This window comes from Simochromis diagramma, unplaced genomic scaffold (genome assembly GCF_900408965.1).
Source record: "Simochromis diagramma unplaced genomic scaffold, fSimDia1.1 OVJJ01000753.1, whole genome shotgun sequence".
Lineage (NCBI taxonomy): Eukaryota > Metazoa > Chordata > Actinopteri > Cichliformes > Cichlidae > Simochromis > Simochromis diagramma.
The window spans coordinates 5,558,213-5,573,904 of record NW_024387523.1 but is presented as its reverse complement, the minus strand read 5'-3'; the positions used below and the strand labels follow the sequence as shown (position 1 = coordinate 5,573,904).

Sequence of the window (15,692 nt, the reverse complement as noted above, 5' to 3'; positions counted from 1 at the left end):
GCCTTCTGTAAACATGTGACTTTTCTGTCTAACAAGGCTGCACAATATTTCCTTCTAGTGACTAGATTGAGTTACTGCAGGAGGAGGACCAGGAGCCAAATTTTCTGCTGCAGCGAGGAAGGCGAGGGAAGCTGCAGGAGCTCATCTCCAGTGTGTAGAAGAGGCTGAAAATGAGAACCTGGATGTAAACGGCAGAATGAATAGATGTAAAAAAGGGTGGAGGATGGGAGGTAGAGGGCACAGACAGACAGGATTAAAGAACACCATCTGTCCACTGAGATCCTTCAGCCGGGACACACAAAAAAACATCCCCATCAAATGCAGGATTAACACTGTCTGCACAAACATGAATGGACTCAGTTGTGAGTCACTTTAGGCTTGTATTTTTAAGTTTTACAACATGAATGCTTGCTTATTTAAACAAAAGAAAAGGACCTTTAATCCCATAATACTTTTTTTTGGCACTAGTTCTGGGGATTCTTTTGTAGGTTATGTGCAAATCATTTAATAAAGACACAAATGGACAGAAACAAAGTCACACCAAACTCCATGCAAAAATCTATTGCTTTAGCAGCAAACATACATACCTCCAAAATGCATCACAGGTCATAAACTCTCAATGTCATTTATGCCTCAGCAATGCCCATGGATTATTTCTGCATACAGTATTGCATCCAGACACAAGTAACTGAAAAAATAAAAGAGAAATGAACAAAAACCTCAATATTTCCAGGAAGATTTTTTTTAAGCTTGTAATTAATCAACTTGTAAAGAGCTTATTCAGTCTGAGCCCACTCGTTTCGCTCCATCACAAGACTTGCTGTCAGCAGACCGTCCTGCTTGCTGCCCTCACGTCTCCCATTACGCCCTGAAGGATAATTTGTTTAAACAGGCTCGCTGTGCAGCTCACTGACCCGCTGTCTCTGAGTTGCTGGCTTTCTCCCTCTGCTTGTCTGCTGACTCTTTCTGCACCGTGCTGACTTTATCGGTGCTCATCTTTTCTCTACAGCAGCTGCTGTCTCATGCAGTTACACATAATGTCTTTTCTTTTATAAATGGCTCAGATAGAGGCCAGAATTTCTAACTAAACAAAACTGGCACAAGAATTATGGAGCTAGATGACAAAGAGTATTTAACAAAACAAAATCACTAAAAACTTTAAGTTTTCACATTATATTTCTTAAGAAACCCTTTCCCCCCTTTTTATTGCAGTTTTTTTTAAAAATGTTTTTTTTTTTTTTTAGCAGTTGCATGCTCGCAAACCGCGCAATTTATGACACTGCACATAAAAATAAATTACAACTTGACAGGAAAATTAGGCTTTTAAAAAAACCTATTTATACACACAAGTACAGCAAGAAAACAACCAGTTTATAACTAATTATATCCACACAATGGTCCATAAAACTGATTTTGAGCTAACTAAATCAGTCCTGCAGGGTTTTATTGTGGGACCTGCATTAACTGTGAAAAACTTTTCTAAGGTAAAAACTCTCAGACAGCTTCCTTGTGCAATTAAAAGTAGCAGGCAGTTTGCTAATCATCAAATGGACTTGGTAACTGATCATCAGCAACTGTAAGCATCTCTACAAAAAGCTGTTTTGGCAGTTTGCTGGTCTGTTGTGTGTCTTCTGTGTGAACGTGGAAAATTCACCCCAAGGTCAGAAAAAACCCACAAATTCCTACAGAGTCCTGACTGAGGACAGCACAGTTTAGGTTTGCAAAGTTACATCTGAACAAATCAAAAGATTTCTGGATCAATGTCTTTGAATCCAGAGTGGAGATGTTTGGCCATGATGCACAGGGTCACAGGGTCATACTAGTTGTGAAGGATGGTGGTGGAAGGATGATGAGTTGAGCTTGTTTTGCAACCCAACTCTTCTATATACCAAAGTATTAAAGTAGTAAAATATGAGGCCATTGCTCTGACAGCTAAAGCTTGGCTGAAATTGGGTTGTGCAAGAGGACAATGATCCCAAGTACAACAGAAAGGCTAGGTTTCCCAATGGGTTCACCTGAAACCTTGGCTGATTGTGACCCACATCTGTTTTCACACCTTGGCTCGTGTGATATAGGCGGTTCATTACCCTCTTGGAGGACACTCCCATAGGGCTTAAAAATCTGGGACTCTTCACCATTTGCTCTTAGAACTGAAGAAGCTTCTCGACGAGAGGTGAAATGTCTTCAAGAAAATTAAAAGAAGTCCAGACGCTTTGCTTTCCAAACTCCTTAGACAACAGAAAGGCTAAAAACAAAACAAAACAAAACAAAAATGAAACAAGCTGATGAAATAGCCCAGTCAGCGTCCAGACCTTAACTTGACTGAAATGCTGCGGCAGAACCACAAGAGAGACAAATGCCTGCAACCAGCAGTCACTGAATGAATGAGTGAAGATGTTGTTCTTGTCAAAAGCTTCCTGAGCATCGTTAGTATATAAACACTCACCAAATTCACTATATAACTCTTCATTTTCCCACTGCCTGTAACCATGCTGTCCACAATTAACTCTCCAGATTGAATTAGAAGTTTCAGGGAGGAGTTCGCCTCAGGATCATGACAGCACAAATCAGCAAAGACTGAGGGAAAAACTCAGGTGACACGCGGGTGCTTGCGATATAAAGAGGCACCTTTTATCAGATCATTGGAGACATAGAGAGAAACAGAGATGAAAATAAATGTAATTTGCAAATGAGCTGGGGGACGCACCACATCAAGTAGTTAAGGAGTCGTAACGCTCTGGGACAAGAAGTGTTTAGAAAAATCCATCTCGAAACATCAACCAAGGGACTTTTAAGGAAGCATCATGCCTCGTTCACAACTTTTAATTATTCTCATGTGTTGTCTTCCTTTGGCAGGTATGTAAAAACATTCAATTGTCTTCAGGTGCTTTTGTAATGTAAGGGAAAAAAATCTAATACTTTTAAATACTGGACATCCATTACTCAAGTCAGTGAGAGGGACAAAGTCTGCAGAGCTTGGTCGGTGGAAACAAAACTCTGTGATGTTTGACATTTTTCTGCATGCACATTTGAGATTTGACTCTCTTAAAGCTGACATATTTTTAATGCATTTTAGTGCACGATCTCCTGTTACAGGAAAAATGATTAATGATGGATGCTAACATGCTTGATTTGATGAGTTCAGGTATACTTTTCACATAAAGAGAGTTTTATCACTTAAATTAGGAAGCTCTTTTGGCCAGGAAATACTACACAGAGGAGATTTGTAGAGTATGCTTATATTCCACTACTGTAGTTTGATTCAAATAGTGTAGATTGTTGAAGAAATCAGTTCAAGTAAGTTCAGTATGTTGGATTTGTTGTCGGTAGTGTTTTTAATTTTTCTTATGTGACTGGTAAACATGAAATAAGTCATTTAGTCCAGTACACATTTTGTCTAAGACTTTGAAAGTTCAAGCACTTTTTCTTGTTTTTCAGTGGTGGAAAGTACAAATTTAACACGGTAAATCGAGCGGTTCTTATATAACACTTTTCTATTACACAGTGTTTTATACACACTCCAACAAAGAGCAACTTGGTTCAGTATTTTGCTCAAGAACGTTTTGGCACTGAGACTGAAGCAGCTGGCAATCAAACCACCCATTGGTGGTTAGTAGATGTCCCAGTTAGTAGATGGCTCGCTGTACCTCTTGAGCTACAGTCACCCCATAACACACTTACTTTAGTTACAATTTTAGTTACATATTTAAACTTTATCGTACAAAACATGTGAAGAGTTTAAAAGGTGCTGACTTGAGTTAAATGTAAAATCTACAAGTACTCTGATATTTTTAAACTAAAAGTGAATTATAAACAAACATTTCATGTTTATTCTCCAATGTCAGGCTTTTTTTTCCAAATGAGTTTGACAATTTTAATTTAAAGTTTACTAGTTTTACTCATAAATATAAAATAAACTCAAAATTAAACATTATTATAACAATAACTTACTCAACTACAAGTGTACATCTTTAATCATATACTTAATAACTCTGGTGAAGGGTGGTGCCCGAGTAGAACATGCAGAAGGAAGGACACATGACTTCTGCTTACGCTGTCTTAAAGCTGCTTGCTAATGTAATTTTGCAGTGCGCTGTTTGCATATCTACATTTGTTGTGTACATATCGTACACTTGGAAATACGAAAAGTAAAGAGAGTGTAACCTTTAACCCATTTTACAGTGTTTTTACTGTTGTCTTATGAATAGAAACATGTTGGCATCATAAAATGTATAGCTAGTAAATGAAAAGTACTTAGAGTTTCTGTTATGACAGTTGTCTGCCGAGTCGGTGATAGAAAAGTAATTATCAGATGTTGCTGAAGTGCAGAGAAGCAAATGTTAGAAGAGAAGTTAAAAAGTGTCTCAATTACAAAGATATTCCACCAGGGGGCACCAACAAGTCTATTTTTCAATATCAAAATATGCATTCATCTTCTACGAAACAATTTGGCTTCTTTTGGAAACGAACATAATTGCAGTTACTGTTAGTTCGCAAATATCATCTTTCAGAGCCAAATCCTTTATGTTGTGACTGCCAGCTGATACAATATTGGAGTTTTAAGCTCTTGTTGTTGCAATCCCTGCCAGAGCTGTACAGCTGACAGTGCCTAACAACCACTGTTTTTGCCCCTCAGCCTGTTTGTGCTGTTACACCTGTATGTTTCCATCCATCTCTCCTCTGGACTGCTTAAAGTTTCCTGTGGAGTGTCCAGCTGGCCAGCGCTGCCTCTCCAGCGTAGCGACAGGAACACGAGGTAAGAGCCAGATTTGTCTGCATTTATTAGATTAGATTAATTTCAGTGAGTCTCAAGCATGATGGCCACAAACTGGAAAATAAAGCCTTATTTTATAAAAGATTTGTGAGAAACATTTTTAGAAATGCACATTACAGTGAACAGACAATAAAGACACTATTAGGACCAAGTCTAAAGTTCTTTTTATAAATCAAACCTTTCAGCTTGTGGTCACTGATCATACATAAACTATACAATAAGGACTGTTTCATGTCTTTGTGAGCTGCTCTTTGAACTGCATTTAAGTCACTTGTCTTTCGTCAGTGACTTAAACGTGAAAACAAAACCAGGTGAAAGAATGACTCAAACTTCTGTACCATTTTCTCATCAGGCCGGTTGTCAGCTCAATAGCACCCGTGATGTCAAATTATGTCTAAAAATAACAATCCGGGCTATCTGGGTGGGGCAAAAATGATCACCATGTCTCATCAGGGGACAAAGTTCCCACAATTACTCTCAGTTTGCAGTATGAGTAATTTTAAAACAATCCCAGTGAGGAACTAGTTAAATTTGCTTGCTTGATGAAGAGTCTGAATGAATAATCGGCTGTCTCTTGTTTTACTGTACTTCGTTCTACTGCAGTTTTTGGACTCTGCTATCCTTTCTGTTTATATCTTGTTGTTTTTTGAGTTTTGGATTTCCTACACTCACTGGCCACTCCACTATGCACATCTTGCTAGTTCCTTGCTTTGATCTCCTTTTGCTGTTCAAACTTCCTTAAATCTCTGTGTCATAGATTCAGCAAGCTTTTGGAAAAATACCTCAGACATTTTGGTCCATATTGTCATGATAGCGTCGCACAGTTGCTGTAGATTTGTCGGCTAAACGTTCGTGATGAAAATCGCTCGTTCCATACGAGTAATGTGAGCTCAGTGTCATGTTCAAAAACCAGTTTGAGATGATTTGATGACATGGTGCATTATCCTGCTGGGAGCAGCCATCAAAACATTGGTACACTGTGGTCATAAAGGGATGGACGTGGTTAACAACAATACTCAGGAACAATATGGTGTTTAGACAATAATGAGCTGGTAAAATATCTCCTACATTACTGCACCACCGCCAGCAGCAACCTGAACCATAAATACAAGGAAAGATGGATTCCTTCAGTGTAGCCTCTGGTCTCTATGAGGCATTTTCACCCAGAGAACTGCTGCTCACTGAACAATTGATTTTTTCCGGCCATTCTCTGTAAACCTTGCAGATGGTTGTGTGGGAAAATCCCAGCAAATCACCAGTTTGTGAAACACTAAGATAAGACTGCCTGGCACCAACAACTATGTCACTTACTGCCATGCAGTTGGCTAATTGGAGATTTGTATTAACGAGCAGCTGGACAGGTATACCTAATGAAGTGTCTGGTGAGTCTATATTGCTAACATCCAGGTGCAAAAAAAATCAAGAAGTAAAACTAATCAGGCATTCAAAGTTTTCTTTGCTTTCACTGTTTTTGAAGCATTCATAATGTTAAATTTAAAACGATAAAAAAAAATGTATAAAACACAATACACTTCAGTATCTATTTAAGCATAAACACATCATATCATCTCAATTAGTCATGATTCCATTTATGTTATATAACAATTAATTGAAAAATATATTGGATTTGCTGAAAAATGAGGATATAAAACGTCATTCTGTTATATTTTGGTGGGAAAGTTTGACAAAACAGATTTATGAATTCATGAGTTCTGGCTAAACGCATGCTTTGTTAGGTTGTTGTGACCTTTGACATTCAGATTTTCACAAAATCAGATCATCCTTGAGTCCAAATAGATGCAAATTTCCAAAACTGATAGACTTTTGGAAACATCATACTTAATCAGTGCATCAAATATTTTTTTTCTCGCATTCGACACTTGCTGTTTGAACTAGTCCTAAAAAGGCACAGTGTCCTGTGTCAAGAACCATTAAAAGTGTAAAAAATTGATTGAATGCTTTTTAAATTCCATGTGAATAATAATAACAATAATAATATCCTTCTACTCCTCTGCTCTCACAGGCCCACTACAGCTGACGTTGTACGAAAAAAGCTGCGCAGTTGCCTCCCAGTGCGACGTGAGTGGAGAGAAATACACGTCGGGGGTCTCCTTCAACTACACCAACGTGTGCTGCGATACAGACCTGTGCAACGGTGCCGTGTCCGTTACTGCCCCCAGCTTGGTGGGAGTGGTGCTCTGCCTGCTGCCTGCGCTCGGGCTCCTGCTGGCCTGAGCAGCAGACGAGACGATGCAGTTTTATCCTCGATAAAAAAATTTTTTTAAAAATGAAACACATCTGTCACCGACTGATTTAGTATGAAGATATTTTATTGGGACATTAATAAACCCTACTTCGTAAGATGTTTAAAGTACAAAATACATTTCAGCTGCGCTAGTAGTTTGCCTTGATCGAGGATTTAAGCCAGCTGATTGTGTGTCAGCACTTTTACTTTTGATCCAGTGGACTTTGAAGTTTAGATGTTTTTGACTACATGATGGCAAAATGAGTGGAAAAAAAGACAATAAAAGGCTAAAATAGTAAAAGATGGTTAAGAAACAAAGCAAAAAGCACAGTTTGGATAACAACGGACATGGATGACATATATATATATATTCTTAAAAAAAAAGTTAAAACAGTTAATTGAGAAACAAACTATGCATTTAATGATTTGTCTAATTTAACATATTAAGTGGTCCCTGAAATTACATCAAGTCCTACAGTCTTCCACACACGGAGAGAAGAAATACTACAATATATTAGCACTAAAATTATTCAGACTCTGTCCCTTTAAACATCATTCCACTTTAAAAAATAGATAAAAATCCAACAATTCAGTCAAGTACAATGCATCATCTACTTGATCAATACCAAGCATGTCATTGCGGAGGGATTACAACCTCTGTAGAAAAATAATTGACTTTGCTCCCGCTGTTTTTCTAATAAAGTTTAACTCAAGATTGTCTTCTTAAATCTGCTTAAATTGCACTTAGGTTTATTTTGTCAATGAGTTTCACCCTGATCTGAGACACACAACGAAGATGTTTACAGCACAAACTGTAGCCCGGTCCACACGTACATGGATGTTCTTTTAAAACTGGAATTTTTTGCTTTTGTTCAGAAAAAAAAATCGTAACACAAAAATGCAAAAAAGAAATACGTCAAGGGTGCTTGACATAATCGCAACAAGTGGCCCTAACTGTACAGGAATGCTGGCCAATTAGAAGCCAGCCTGTTGTCAAAAAAGGAAATAAAGGCGCACACCTTTTCCTCCTGTTTCCCTATTGAGAGTCTTCACTGTGGATGGAGGTTTTAAAAAGCTTCCATTTAAGTTTTTTGTGTGGAAAAAAGGGAAAAACACAACTCTGAAACTAATTTTTACTACTGCACATGTAGACAGGGCCCATCCCTGAGAGCTCTCTATAAATGTTAGTTCATCACAAGCTGCTCCTAAAGTCAGAAAAGGCGTGCTGTCCAGTAGTTCCAGTTCCTCGCAGCGAGTTCATTTCAAGTCACTTAAACAGGAATTTCAGACCAGAGGACTTCCTCCCAGGAGTGGATTAGTCCACAGGGCATCTCTGAGGACACAAGGCTTTTAAAGGATCAGGCTGGTTATATTTTTACTGTCAGCAAGTCCCGTGAAAAAACACTAACAATGCATTTAACCTACAACCGGTTACAAGGCCAAAATTCTTGGTTTCTATCAAAATGTAGACGACATATGGACAGGAGATACTAGCAGTTGATGTGGTGCACTAATCTCGAAAAGTAAATCCACATATTATAAATGTTCAGACTCTATTTATATCAACCTGGTTGTTTTATAACTGTAGCTATGTTGATGCTTATCCTTCCCCTTTTTTAAAAAAAAAAATGTCTATGTTTAGCATGTTTTATAGCACTTTAACAGGCTCATGGTAACTGCAGACTATTAAAAAATAGATGTAACTTCATGGTCTGAAGAGTGAAACCAATAGGGAAGTGCCTTAAATGGCCACCCTTTTTCATGACCATTGGGGTCGGACTTCTCTGGTTGAAAAGACCACCTATGGGGTAACAGCCTTTGGAGTTGTCCTGTGTAAACAGTTTCTGGAAGAGCTTAAATAGGCTGAGTTACTCATTTTGGATCATACTGAATAAGAGAGAGTGGTTCAACAGCGTAGCAGTTAACATAATCGCCTTACATGTGAAAGACGCACCGTTTGAGAATAAAACCCAGCCTCAAGGGACTATAAGCTAATGTAGTCCCTATATGTGTCAGGTTTGAAGGAGGTGAAAGTACCATAAATGAATAAAACAAAACATCGGGTCCATTTTATACATTTTGGTCAGTCCAAGGTGTATCTAGGATGCACATTGGCTAACGGCAATGACAAATTATTGACAAGTCATAAGCCAATGAATGCAAAGTTTCAAATCGGCTCTCGTTTGTCACATCCGGTTTCAAAAGATTGTTTCAAAAAAAGGAAATGATGGCATGGTGGCTACAAACACCTTTTATATAATCCGTAGTTTTGGCTTCTTTTGGTAGCATTCAATGGCAATGCTTACACAGTGCTTACACCAGATAAGCAGTAGAAGTAATTCATCGTGTTAGCAAGAAGACTAAATGTTATATTTCGTGCAGCTGATTTAATTTGTACAAAGCGTTAGAATTAGAAAGCGTTTTCATGGGAGTAACTGACAGTGAGAAACACAAATACGCTTCATCCAGCGCCTCCTTCAATACCCACTGGGCAGCACTGAATAAATTACTGGCAATGGGCCCTCACAGCGGATCACATAGACGCTTGGTAATCTTAAATAATCCTTCACGCCTGCTGTGTGGGAGCACAGAAAGGGGAAGCCCGCCTCTATTGAAACAGTTTCCTGTCTCTGTAACTGTTTTCAGCTCTTCAGCGAGACCCGGTATGCACCCCTTTCCTCTCTGAGGTGCACTACAAAGAATAAGCAATCTAACACTTAGACAAAACTTGGCTTTTAATTAAAGGATAAAAAAGATTTTGTACTGTAAAAAGGCCTTGTACCCTCAGTAACGAAATAAAGTCCATGTGAAAGGCTCAGTACAAAAGACTCTTTGGCAGGTGATCTGGAGCTGATATGCAAATTTCACTTCCTTAACCAGAGAAACGAGAGCTGAATCTGCCTGGGGGAAGCCTGCAACGTTACATATGAAAAGTTTGATCTGTCAGGCAGCTTTGTGTCTGTTGAAATTACTACCAGGAAAAATAACAAAAAAACCCAAAACATACTGTAGCAACTGTCTTGAAGAAGAAAGGAACAAGAAGCGTCAGTGTGTATCTGCTCATGGTGAAACTGTACATAAGCAAGGCTGTAGTTAAGACGAGTGCGATGACGATGTGGATGTGCGCTCCTGCGAGCAACGTGGTCGGCAACCGGAGAACGTGAACCGTGAAAGAACCAATCGGAGGAGGAAGTTTAACGGGGTTAAAAGTTGCACTACTTGCATGTAATTGCTTTCACTTGCGCTTTCCCGAGCTTCCTTGTTTCCCTTGCTGATGTAAACCGTTTCAGGTGAGGAAAAACAATGTAAACTAGCGCCAACACTGCGAAAGGTGATACTGGCGTATAAGGGTGCAAGAAATTAACCTGCAGGCGTAACAAAAGATTCCTGCAGCGCTCCAGTTTACAAAGAAAAGCATCGACCATGCTGCTTGCAGAGAGAATATTCATGAGTGTGTGTGTGTGTGTGTATTTTGTGCTTTCCTATGTTGCTCTGCTGGTATATTCAGAACATGTAACCCCCTGTTCTATCCCTACTTGAGAGCTTTAGCTACAGAGGAGTAGGCGAAGTAGATCTCGTTGTCAACCGGGCAGGTGGAAGAGAACTCCTCCCTTGCATAGGCGGCGTTCAGGTACCTCCAGAGGTTTGTCAGACTCTGAGGGATGGTGAATTGTCTGTATTTCAAGCACACCACCTGCAGAGATAGAGGGCAGGAAAAAATAGGCATAATTACAAAAAAAACAAAGCAAAGCATTGACTCATTCTCATAACCCATCATCCTCATGCTGCACTGCTTTAAAAATCACAAGATCACCTTCACGATGTGGAGCTTAGGCAGCAGGTTGCAATCAGCCAGAGTGAGCACCTGGCCATCCAGGAAAGGGCGTGACGAGGAAGTGAGCTCATCGGCGCTATTCTCGTCGATCTCATCAGGAAGTGGGGAGCCGAGGTAGTCGTCTAGCTTCTTCAGAGCCTTCAGAAGGCCTTTCTCTAGATCTGAGCACATGGGCACACACAGAAAACACTCAAGCATTAAGTATAAATAGAGGTGTCTTGATATAAATATATTTAAACCAGCAGCAGAGACGAGGTAGGAAAAGCTGCACACAAACATCAGCAGGTGACGTGTTTACACTCAGAGCCTAATGTTATTAACAGAAGCTCCCTGCTGATTTTTAGCCCATCGGGGAACTGACAGAAGCAGCTCAGCACGATTTTAAACCAGGCACTACTCTAACATTTACTTTATTGCACCATAAGTCTGAGTGGAGCCGACCCGACTTACTTTCATTGGTCTGAGGGTTTGAGTTCTTGACGTAGGCAGAGAACTTGGAGAAGACGTCCAGGCCTGCCGTGTTGGACTCTGGGTTACGAGCAGCCAGACGAGGATACCTAGATGTCCAATCACATCATAGATCACATCAAGATATAAATCTTCAAGCGATTCGTGTTGATGTGCAAGAAGTCAACAAATGCATTTGCAGCCAACGGTTTATTTCGTTATCATTAATCTATTCATTGCTGTATCTACAACGGAAACACCTGCAAAAATGTAGAATTAGATAGCTTAATCTCACAAAGATTCAGATTTAAATCTTGTGGTTTGGAGTTGGCGTGCAGGGCCTACTTTTTCGACTTTTTTTTTACAAAATGTTGCCTTTTTCCTGCAAAATTCAAAACAATCAATCTGTGCTCAAAGCCTCCAGAGACATCTCTTTGTGCCCAACAAAGTTGCAATATTCAGATCATTATCAGATCAAACAAGACAGTTTGTGTTATCTGTATCAGCACTTCAGAGATGAAGGGAAAGATTACTTTGGAGGGCAGAGATGCTCTTCCAGGAACTCCTCAATCTTGTTGGTGTCAGTTTTCACCTCGCTGCCGTATAACAGGAAGGGAGGCTGAGCACCCGGTGCCAGGTCCTTCAAGATGTCTGGCTTCCTGAAAGCGGGACGGAAAAAGTCCAGAAGACAGATGGAGTAGAGAGTGAGTCAGAACAGAGAAAGACAAAAAAGGGAAAAAAAGGAGTGGAAAGATTTCCAACCGCAGGAAATTACCCATGTGAGCAGCTACAATGTGTCCAACTTTCACCTAAAATCAAAGCGTGGCAGCTTTTTATCTTTTAATGAATGAATGAAATACCCCAGGCTTTTTCAGTGCCAGCTTCACTTGGGGCCATTAAAACATTAAAAGTGTAGGCGAATGTTCCCTTGTTGCGCCAGCATTAGTGAGAGAGACAGAGTAAACAAAAGTGGCCATACAGAGCGTGAAGGACGAGTGCTTTCACCTCTTCATATCCACTGTGGTAACGTCAAAGGTGACTCCCTTAAGCCACAGCACCATAAAGAGACGCTGAGAGAAAGGACAGTTGCCGATGCTCTGACCATCGCTTCCTGCCTGGGAAACAAAAACAGAGAATATTACAATATTACAGTAATGTTTCCATCTATTTTTCTAAGACTTTCCTCCATAAAATGCTGGAAAATCTGCTGTGTTTCTTCAGGTCAGCGATCCAAAAACGCAAAGAAAAGCCTTAAAATCTTCGCCGCACATTTGGTTACAGTACGCATACTGCTGATGCAGAAACGTGCACCTTAGTTTTTCACCCTTAAACCAACCTGCAAAGTCAGCACACAGGATGTCTGAGTCAAAACAAAGAGAAATATACATCACCACACATCACATTTCCTCAAAGAACTCGAATCGACAACTGAAAGTGAAGGTGTTTGAGCAGGATGGAATAGCTGCTGTTGAACAAAAAAGAAATTTTGGGTTTTTTGGTATGATGGAAATAAAGTTCTAATTTCTGCCTTTTAAATCGCAAATGTACAGAGTTTATCTGCTTGTCTGATTTGTCTTTACAGCAGTAATTTTCCCACTATCGGATAAATTGGAATATAATTATTGCATAAATGAAACAAACTATGATTATTTAGTCTGCACAAGGCTGTTTTAAACACTATAACACAGTTTGTAGACCCAATCATTAATCAGCTCCAAAAACAATCCCCAAAATGAAACTACCTGAAGCTTGAGATGCAGCATATGTTACTTCTGTTACTGCCGAGCCATACGGCAAATTTTGGTATCGATACTTAAGTAAATATTGGGTAAATATTGCCAATACTAGTACTGATACTAGGGGAAAACAAGGCATTCTGAAGAAATTAAAAATTTTAGAGCAACAAAACACACCTTTCGGTTTTCATGTCTGAAATGTAAACGTGGATTGACCCACCCACCCCTAACTTCTTTACTGCTGTAGAGCGTGCAGCACCCAGCCCTACACAGTGCTGTAGGGCATGCTAGTTTTGATCTTTAGGATCTGAAACGTGGCTCATCAGGCAACCGCCTAGTGTTGTTAACCACAGTTCACGAGAAACTACATTTAAGAGGTCAATTTAGAGAAGTTACAACAGCATCTTTCACCCTGAAGAAGGTGGGGGTGGGAAGCACAGGGTGGCGCACATGTTCACACAGAGAAATCTTTATGTGTGAAGTGAGCCACACTGGTTAGTATGTTACTGCCTGTTTTTGGCTCAAAGAAAATGGGATTAGCCTGCCTGGCCAACATACTAAATATAGACTAAAGTCGGCTGGCTGTTATCTTAATGTGCGTTTAATTAGATTAGCCTTACAGTGGTTTATAAGCCCGGTGAGTCAGCAGAGGGGGGTCTGATTGACGTCACTATTATAACAAATACTGCGTGAAAATAAAAGATTAAATAAAGGTGGCTTGAAGTCAGCTGTAAGGACCGTGCAGGTGTCAGAGACAGGTTATCAGCATGTAATAGAAAACACACTGAGCGTGCTGATGAAACAATAAGATAAAAGAAGCCCGAGCAGACCGGCTCTGCCCACTAAATAAACTCAGGGCACATAATGTCGCCCGTGTGCGTGTCACTCTCTGGGTGTGATGCTTTCCTTCTCTGCGCCCATTCACTCTCTTACCTTCACGAAAAGTTCAAGTTTGGGCTGACCGGCGTCGCTCATCTTCACCCGTAGCTGCACGAAACCTATAAAGAGAGAGACACGGGCGTTAAAAAGTTTCTAACGCGAAGCCCGATCGAGCGCAAAGTCGCCTTTTCTGAGCCAGAAACAACCGCAAACGCGGGGAGCCCAGCCCATCTTCCGCTACACAATACTAAATACTAAAGTGACAAACGCGACAATGTAGCAGCTCCACGAGCGTCACAAAGTAAATCCACACATGCCGTGCGCTCCTGAAGCTCAAAATTCACATAATTTAGAGTCAGTAGAGCTTCTAACCTCACAGTGCTCGAAGTTCTCGTTGCCTATTGCTGGTTTCTCCTCCCAGTTCTGCTGCGGAGTGCGTGTGTGTGTGCGCGCGTCCGTTGGCTGCAGCGACACAATCATCATCATCATCATCCTCCTCCATTTCCTGGTGGTGCATGACGGGCTGTGCTCTCAGCGAATAAAAGCGGCCGTCGTATGAAGGAGCGGTCTGTTTATTCACGTTAAAGAACGTTTATTTCAAAGCAGCAAATAAAAGCACAGAAAAGTCACCGCGGAGAGCCGAGCTTGGAGCAGGCGGCGTGTTACGTAACAGCCACCATGAGAAGAGCACTTGGCAGCTTTGGGGAGACGCGTTAAAGGCACTTATTCACTGGTTATGGGGCGGTGGCTGATGTGTCTGACTGTCCCATATACAGTTAGGGTTGTAGTTTTTGTAGTTTTGCCTCTGTGCACAACCACAGCGGATTTTTAGATCAAACCTTAAACATCTGATTAAAATGCAGACTTTATCAATAGGAAAAGCTGTAAAACTTACGAAAATACAGTTAAAAGTCCAAAAGTTGATCCCCTCTTTCACATTTTCCAGCCTTCCTCGCGATCGCCCGCCAAAAACTGATTTCCAATGTTTCCGCGTGTTTTTTTATGTGTAACATCTTTATGTATGTTGGTAAATAGACTTCGGTGAAAAGGGTTTACAGATTTTTATATATCAAATTTAAAAATGGCCTGTTTTCAAGTATCTTTATAACTCTGTGTTATTGTACTTACATTATAACCAATCGTGTCCTTTGTCCACTTAAAATATGTTTACAGAACTATTGTTATATTTGTTGCAATTCTCCTGCCCTCTCGACCAGATTACTCTTAAAAAAGACATTTTTAATGTGAACGAGATTTTTTAACTGCATAAATAAAGGATATATAAAAATCCCTGCCAAAAAACTGATTGCGGCTTCTACTTTGTTACAGGAATGTTGTTTGTGGTCCAAGATGACTTGATATCATTCAGGAGGGATACATTTGACATGTTTCACATATTATAGACCCGCGGCTTTATGTTTCAACACCCCTGGTTTAAACAAACGTGCTTAGTTGATGCTCAGTCCCTGATTTTAAGAGGCTCATACATTATTGTGCTCACATTGTTAAAAACTGCAAAGCATGCTTGTGACTGAGTTGGCCATTGCAAAAATATCCCAGTTCTCTGCCTTGAAAATTTCCTGGGTTTCTTTAGTAGTTTGCTTTGGCTCATTAACAATTTTCACTGTGAAGCCTGTCTGACCTGTTTTTCAGCACTTGGCTCAATCTGAGCAGAGAATATAGCCCATCCCGTTCCTTCTATCAGTAGTCACATTGTCAATAAACACAAGTGATCTGGTTTCACTGACAGCCATGCGAGCCCATGACATAATAATA

The 15,692-nt window shown here is 40.1% G+C and overlaps 2 protein-coding genes across 3 annotated transcripts; one reads left to right on the top strand and one right to left on the bottom strand.

Annotated features, from left to right (window-relative positions):
- Positions 1–2,543: 2,543 nt before the first annotated feature.
- LOC120726859 (prostate stem cell antigen-like) lies at positions 2,544–7,732 on the top strand. Its single transcript, XM_040020845.1, has 3 exons — positions 2,544–2,856; positions 4,637–4,756; positions 6,798–7,732. The coding sequence occupies exons 1-3, from the start codon at positions 2,805–2,807 to the stop codon at positions 7,007–7,009; spliced, it is 384 nt and encodes a 127-aa protein (XP_039876779.1). The 5' UTR covers positions 2,544–2,804; the 3' UTR covers positions 7,010–7,732.
- clic1 (chloride intracellular channel 1) lies at positions 7,423–14,419 on the bottom strand. 2 transcript variants are annotated; one of them, XM_040020844.1, is made up of 7 exons: positions 14,289–14,419; positions 13,971–14,035; positions 12,307–12,416; positions 11,835–11,960; positions 11,305–11,411; positions 10,834–11,015; positions 7,423–10,713 (listed from the first exon to the last, which is right to left on the bottom strand). In XM_040020844.1, exons 2-7 carry the CDS (start codon positions 14,010–14,012, stop codon positions 10,552–10,554), a joined length of 729 nt encoding a protein of 242 aa, XP_039876778.1. In that variant the 5' UTR covers positions 14,013–14,035; positions 14,289–14,419; the 3' UTR covers positions 7,423–10,551. The 2 variants fall into 2 exon arrangements, with proteins under 2 accessions (XP_039876778.1, XP_039876777.1); XM_040020843.1 differs by having other exon boundaries at positions 14,294–14,323.
- Between the last annotated feature and the right edge of the window lie 1,273 nt (positions 14,420–15,692).

Bases quoted from the DNA above. Each gene is read 5' to 3' on its own strand.
- LOC120726859 (XM_040020845.1), top strand. From the start codon at position 2,805: ATGCCTCGTTCACAACTTTTAATTATTCTCATGTGTTGTCTTCCTTTG. The intron at 2,857-4,636 runs GTATGTAAAAAC...TTTGCCCCTCAG, and splicing joins GTGTTGTCTTCCTTTGGCAG to CCTGTTTGTGCTGTTACACC. The intron at 4,757-6,797 runs GTAAGAGCCAGA...CTGCTCTCACAG, and splicing joins CGTAGCGACAGGAACACGAG to GCCCACTACAGCTGACGTTG.
- clic1 (XM_040020844.1), bottom strand. From the start codon at position 14,012: ATGAGCGACGCCGGTCAGCCCAAACTTGAACTTTTCGTGAAG. The intron at 11,412-11,834 runs GTAATCTTTCCC...TTGGACATCTAG, and splicing joins GAGCATCTCTGCCCTCCAAA to GTATCCTCGTCTGGCTGCTC. The intron at 11,016-11,304 runs GTAAGTCGGGTC...CCATGTGCTCAG, and splicing joins AAACCCTCAGACCAATGAAA to ATCTAGAGAAAGGCCTTCTG.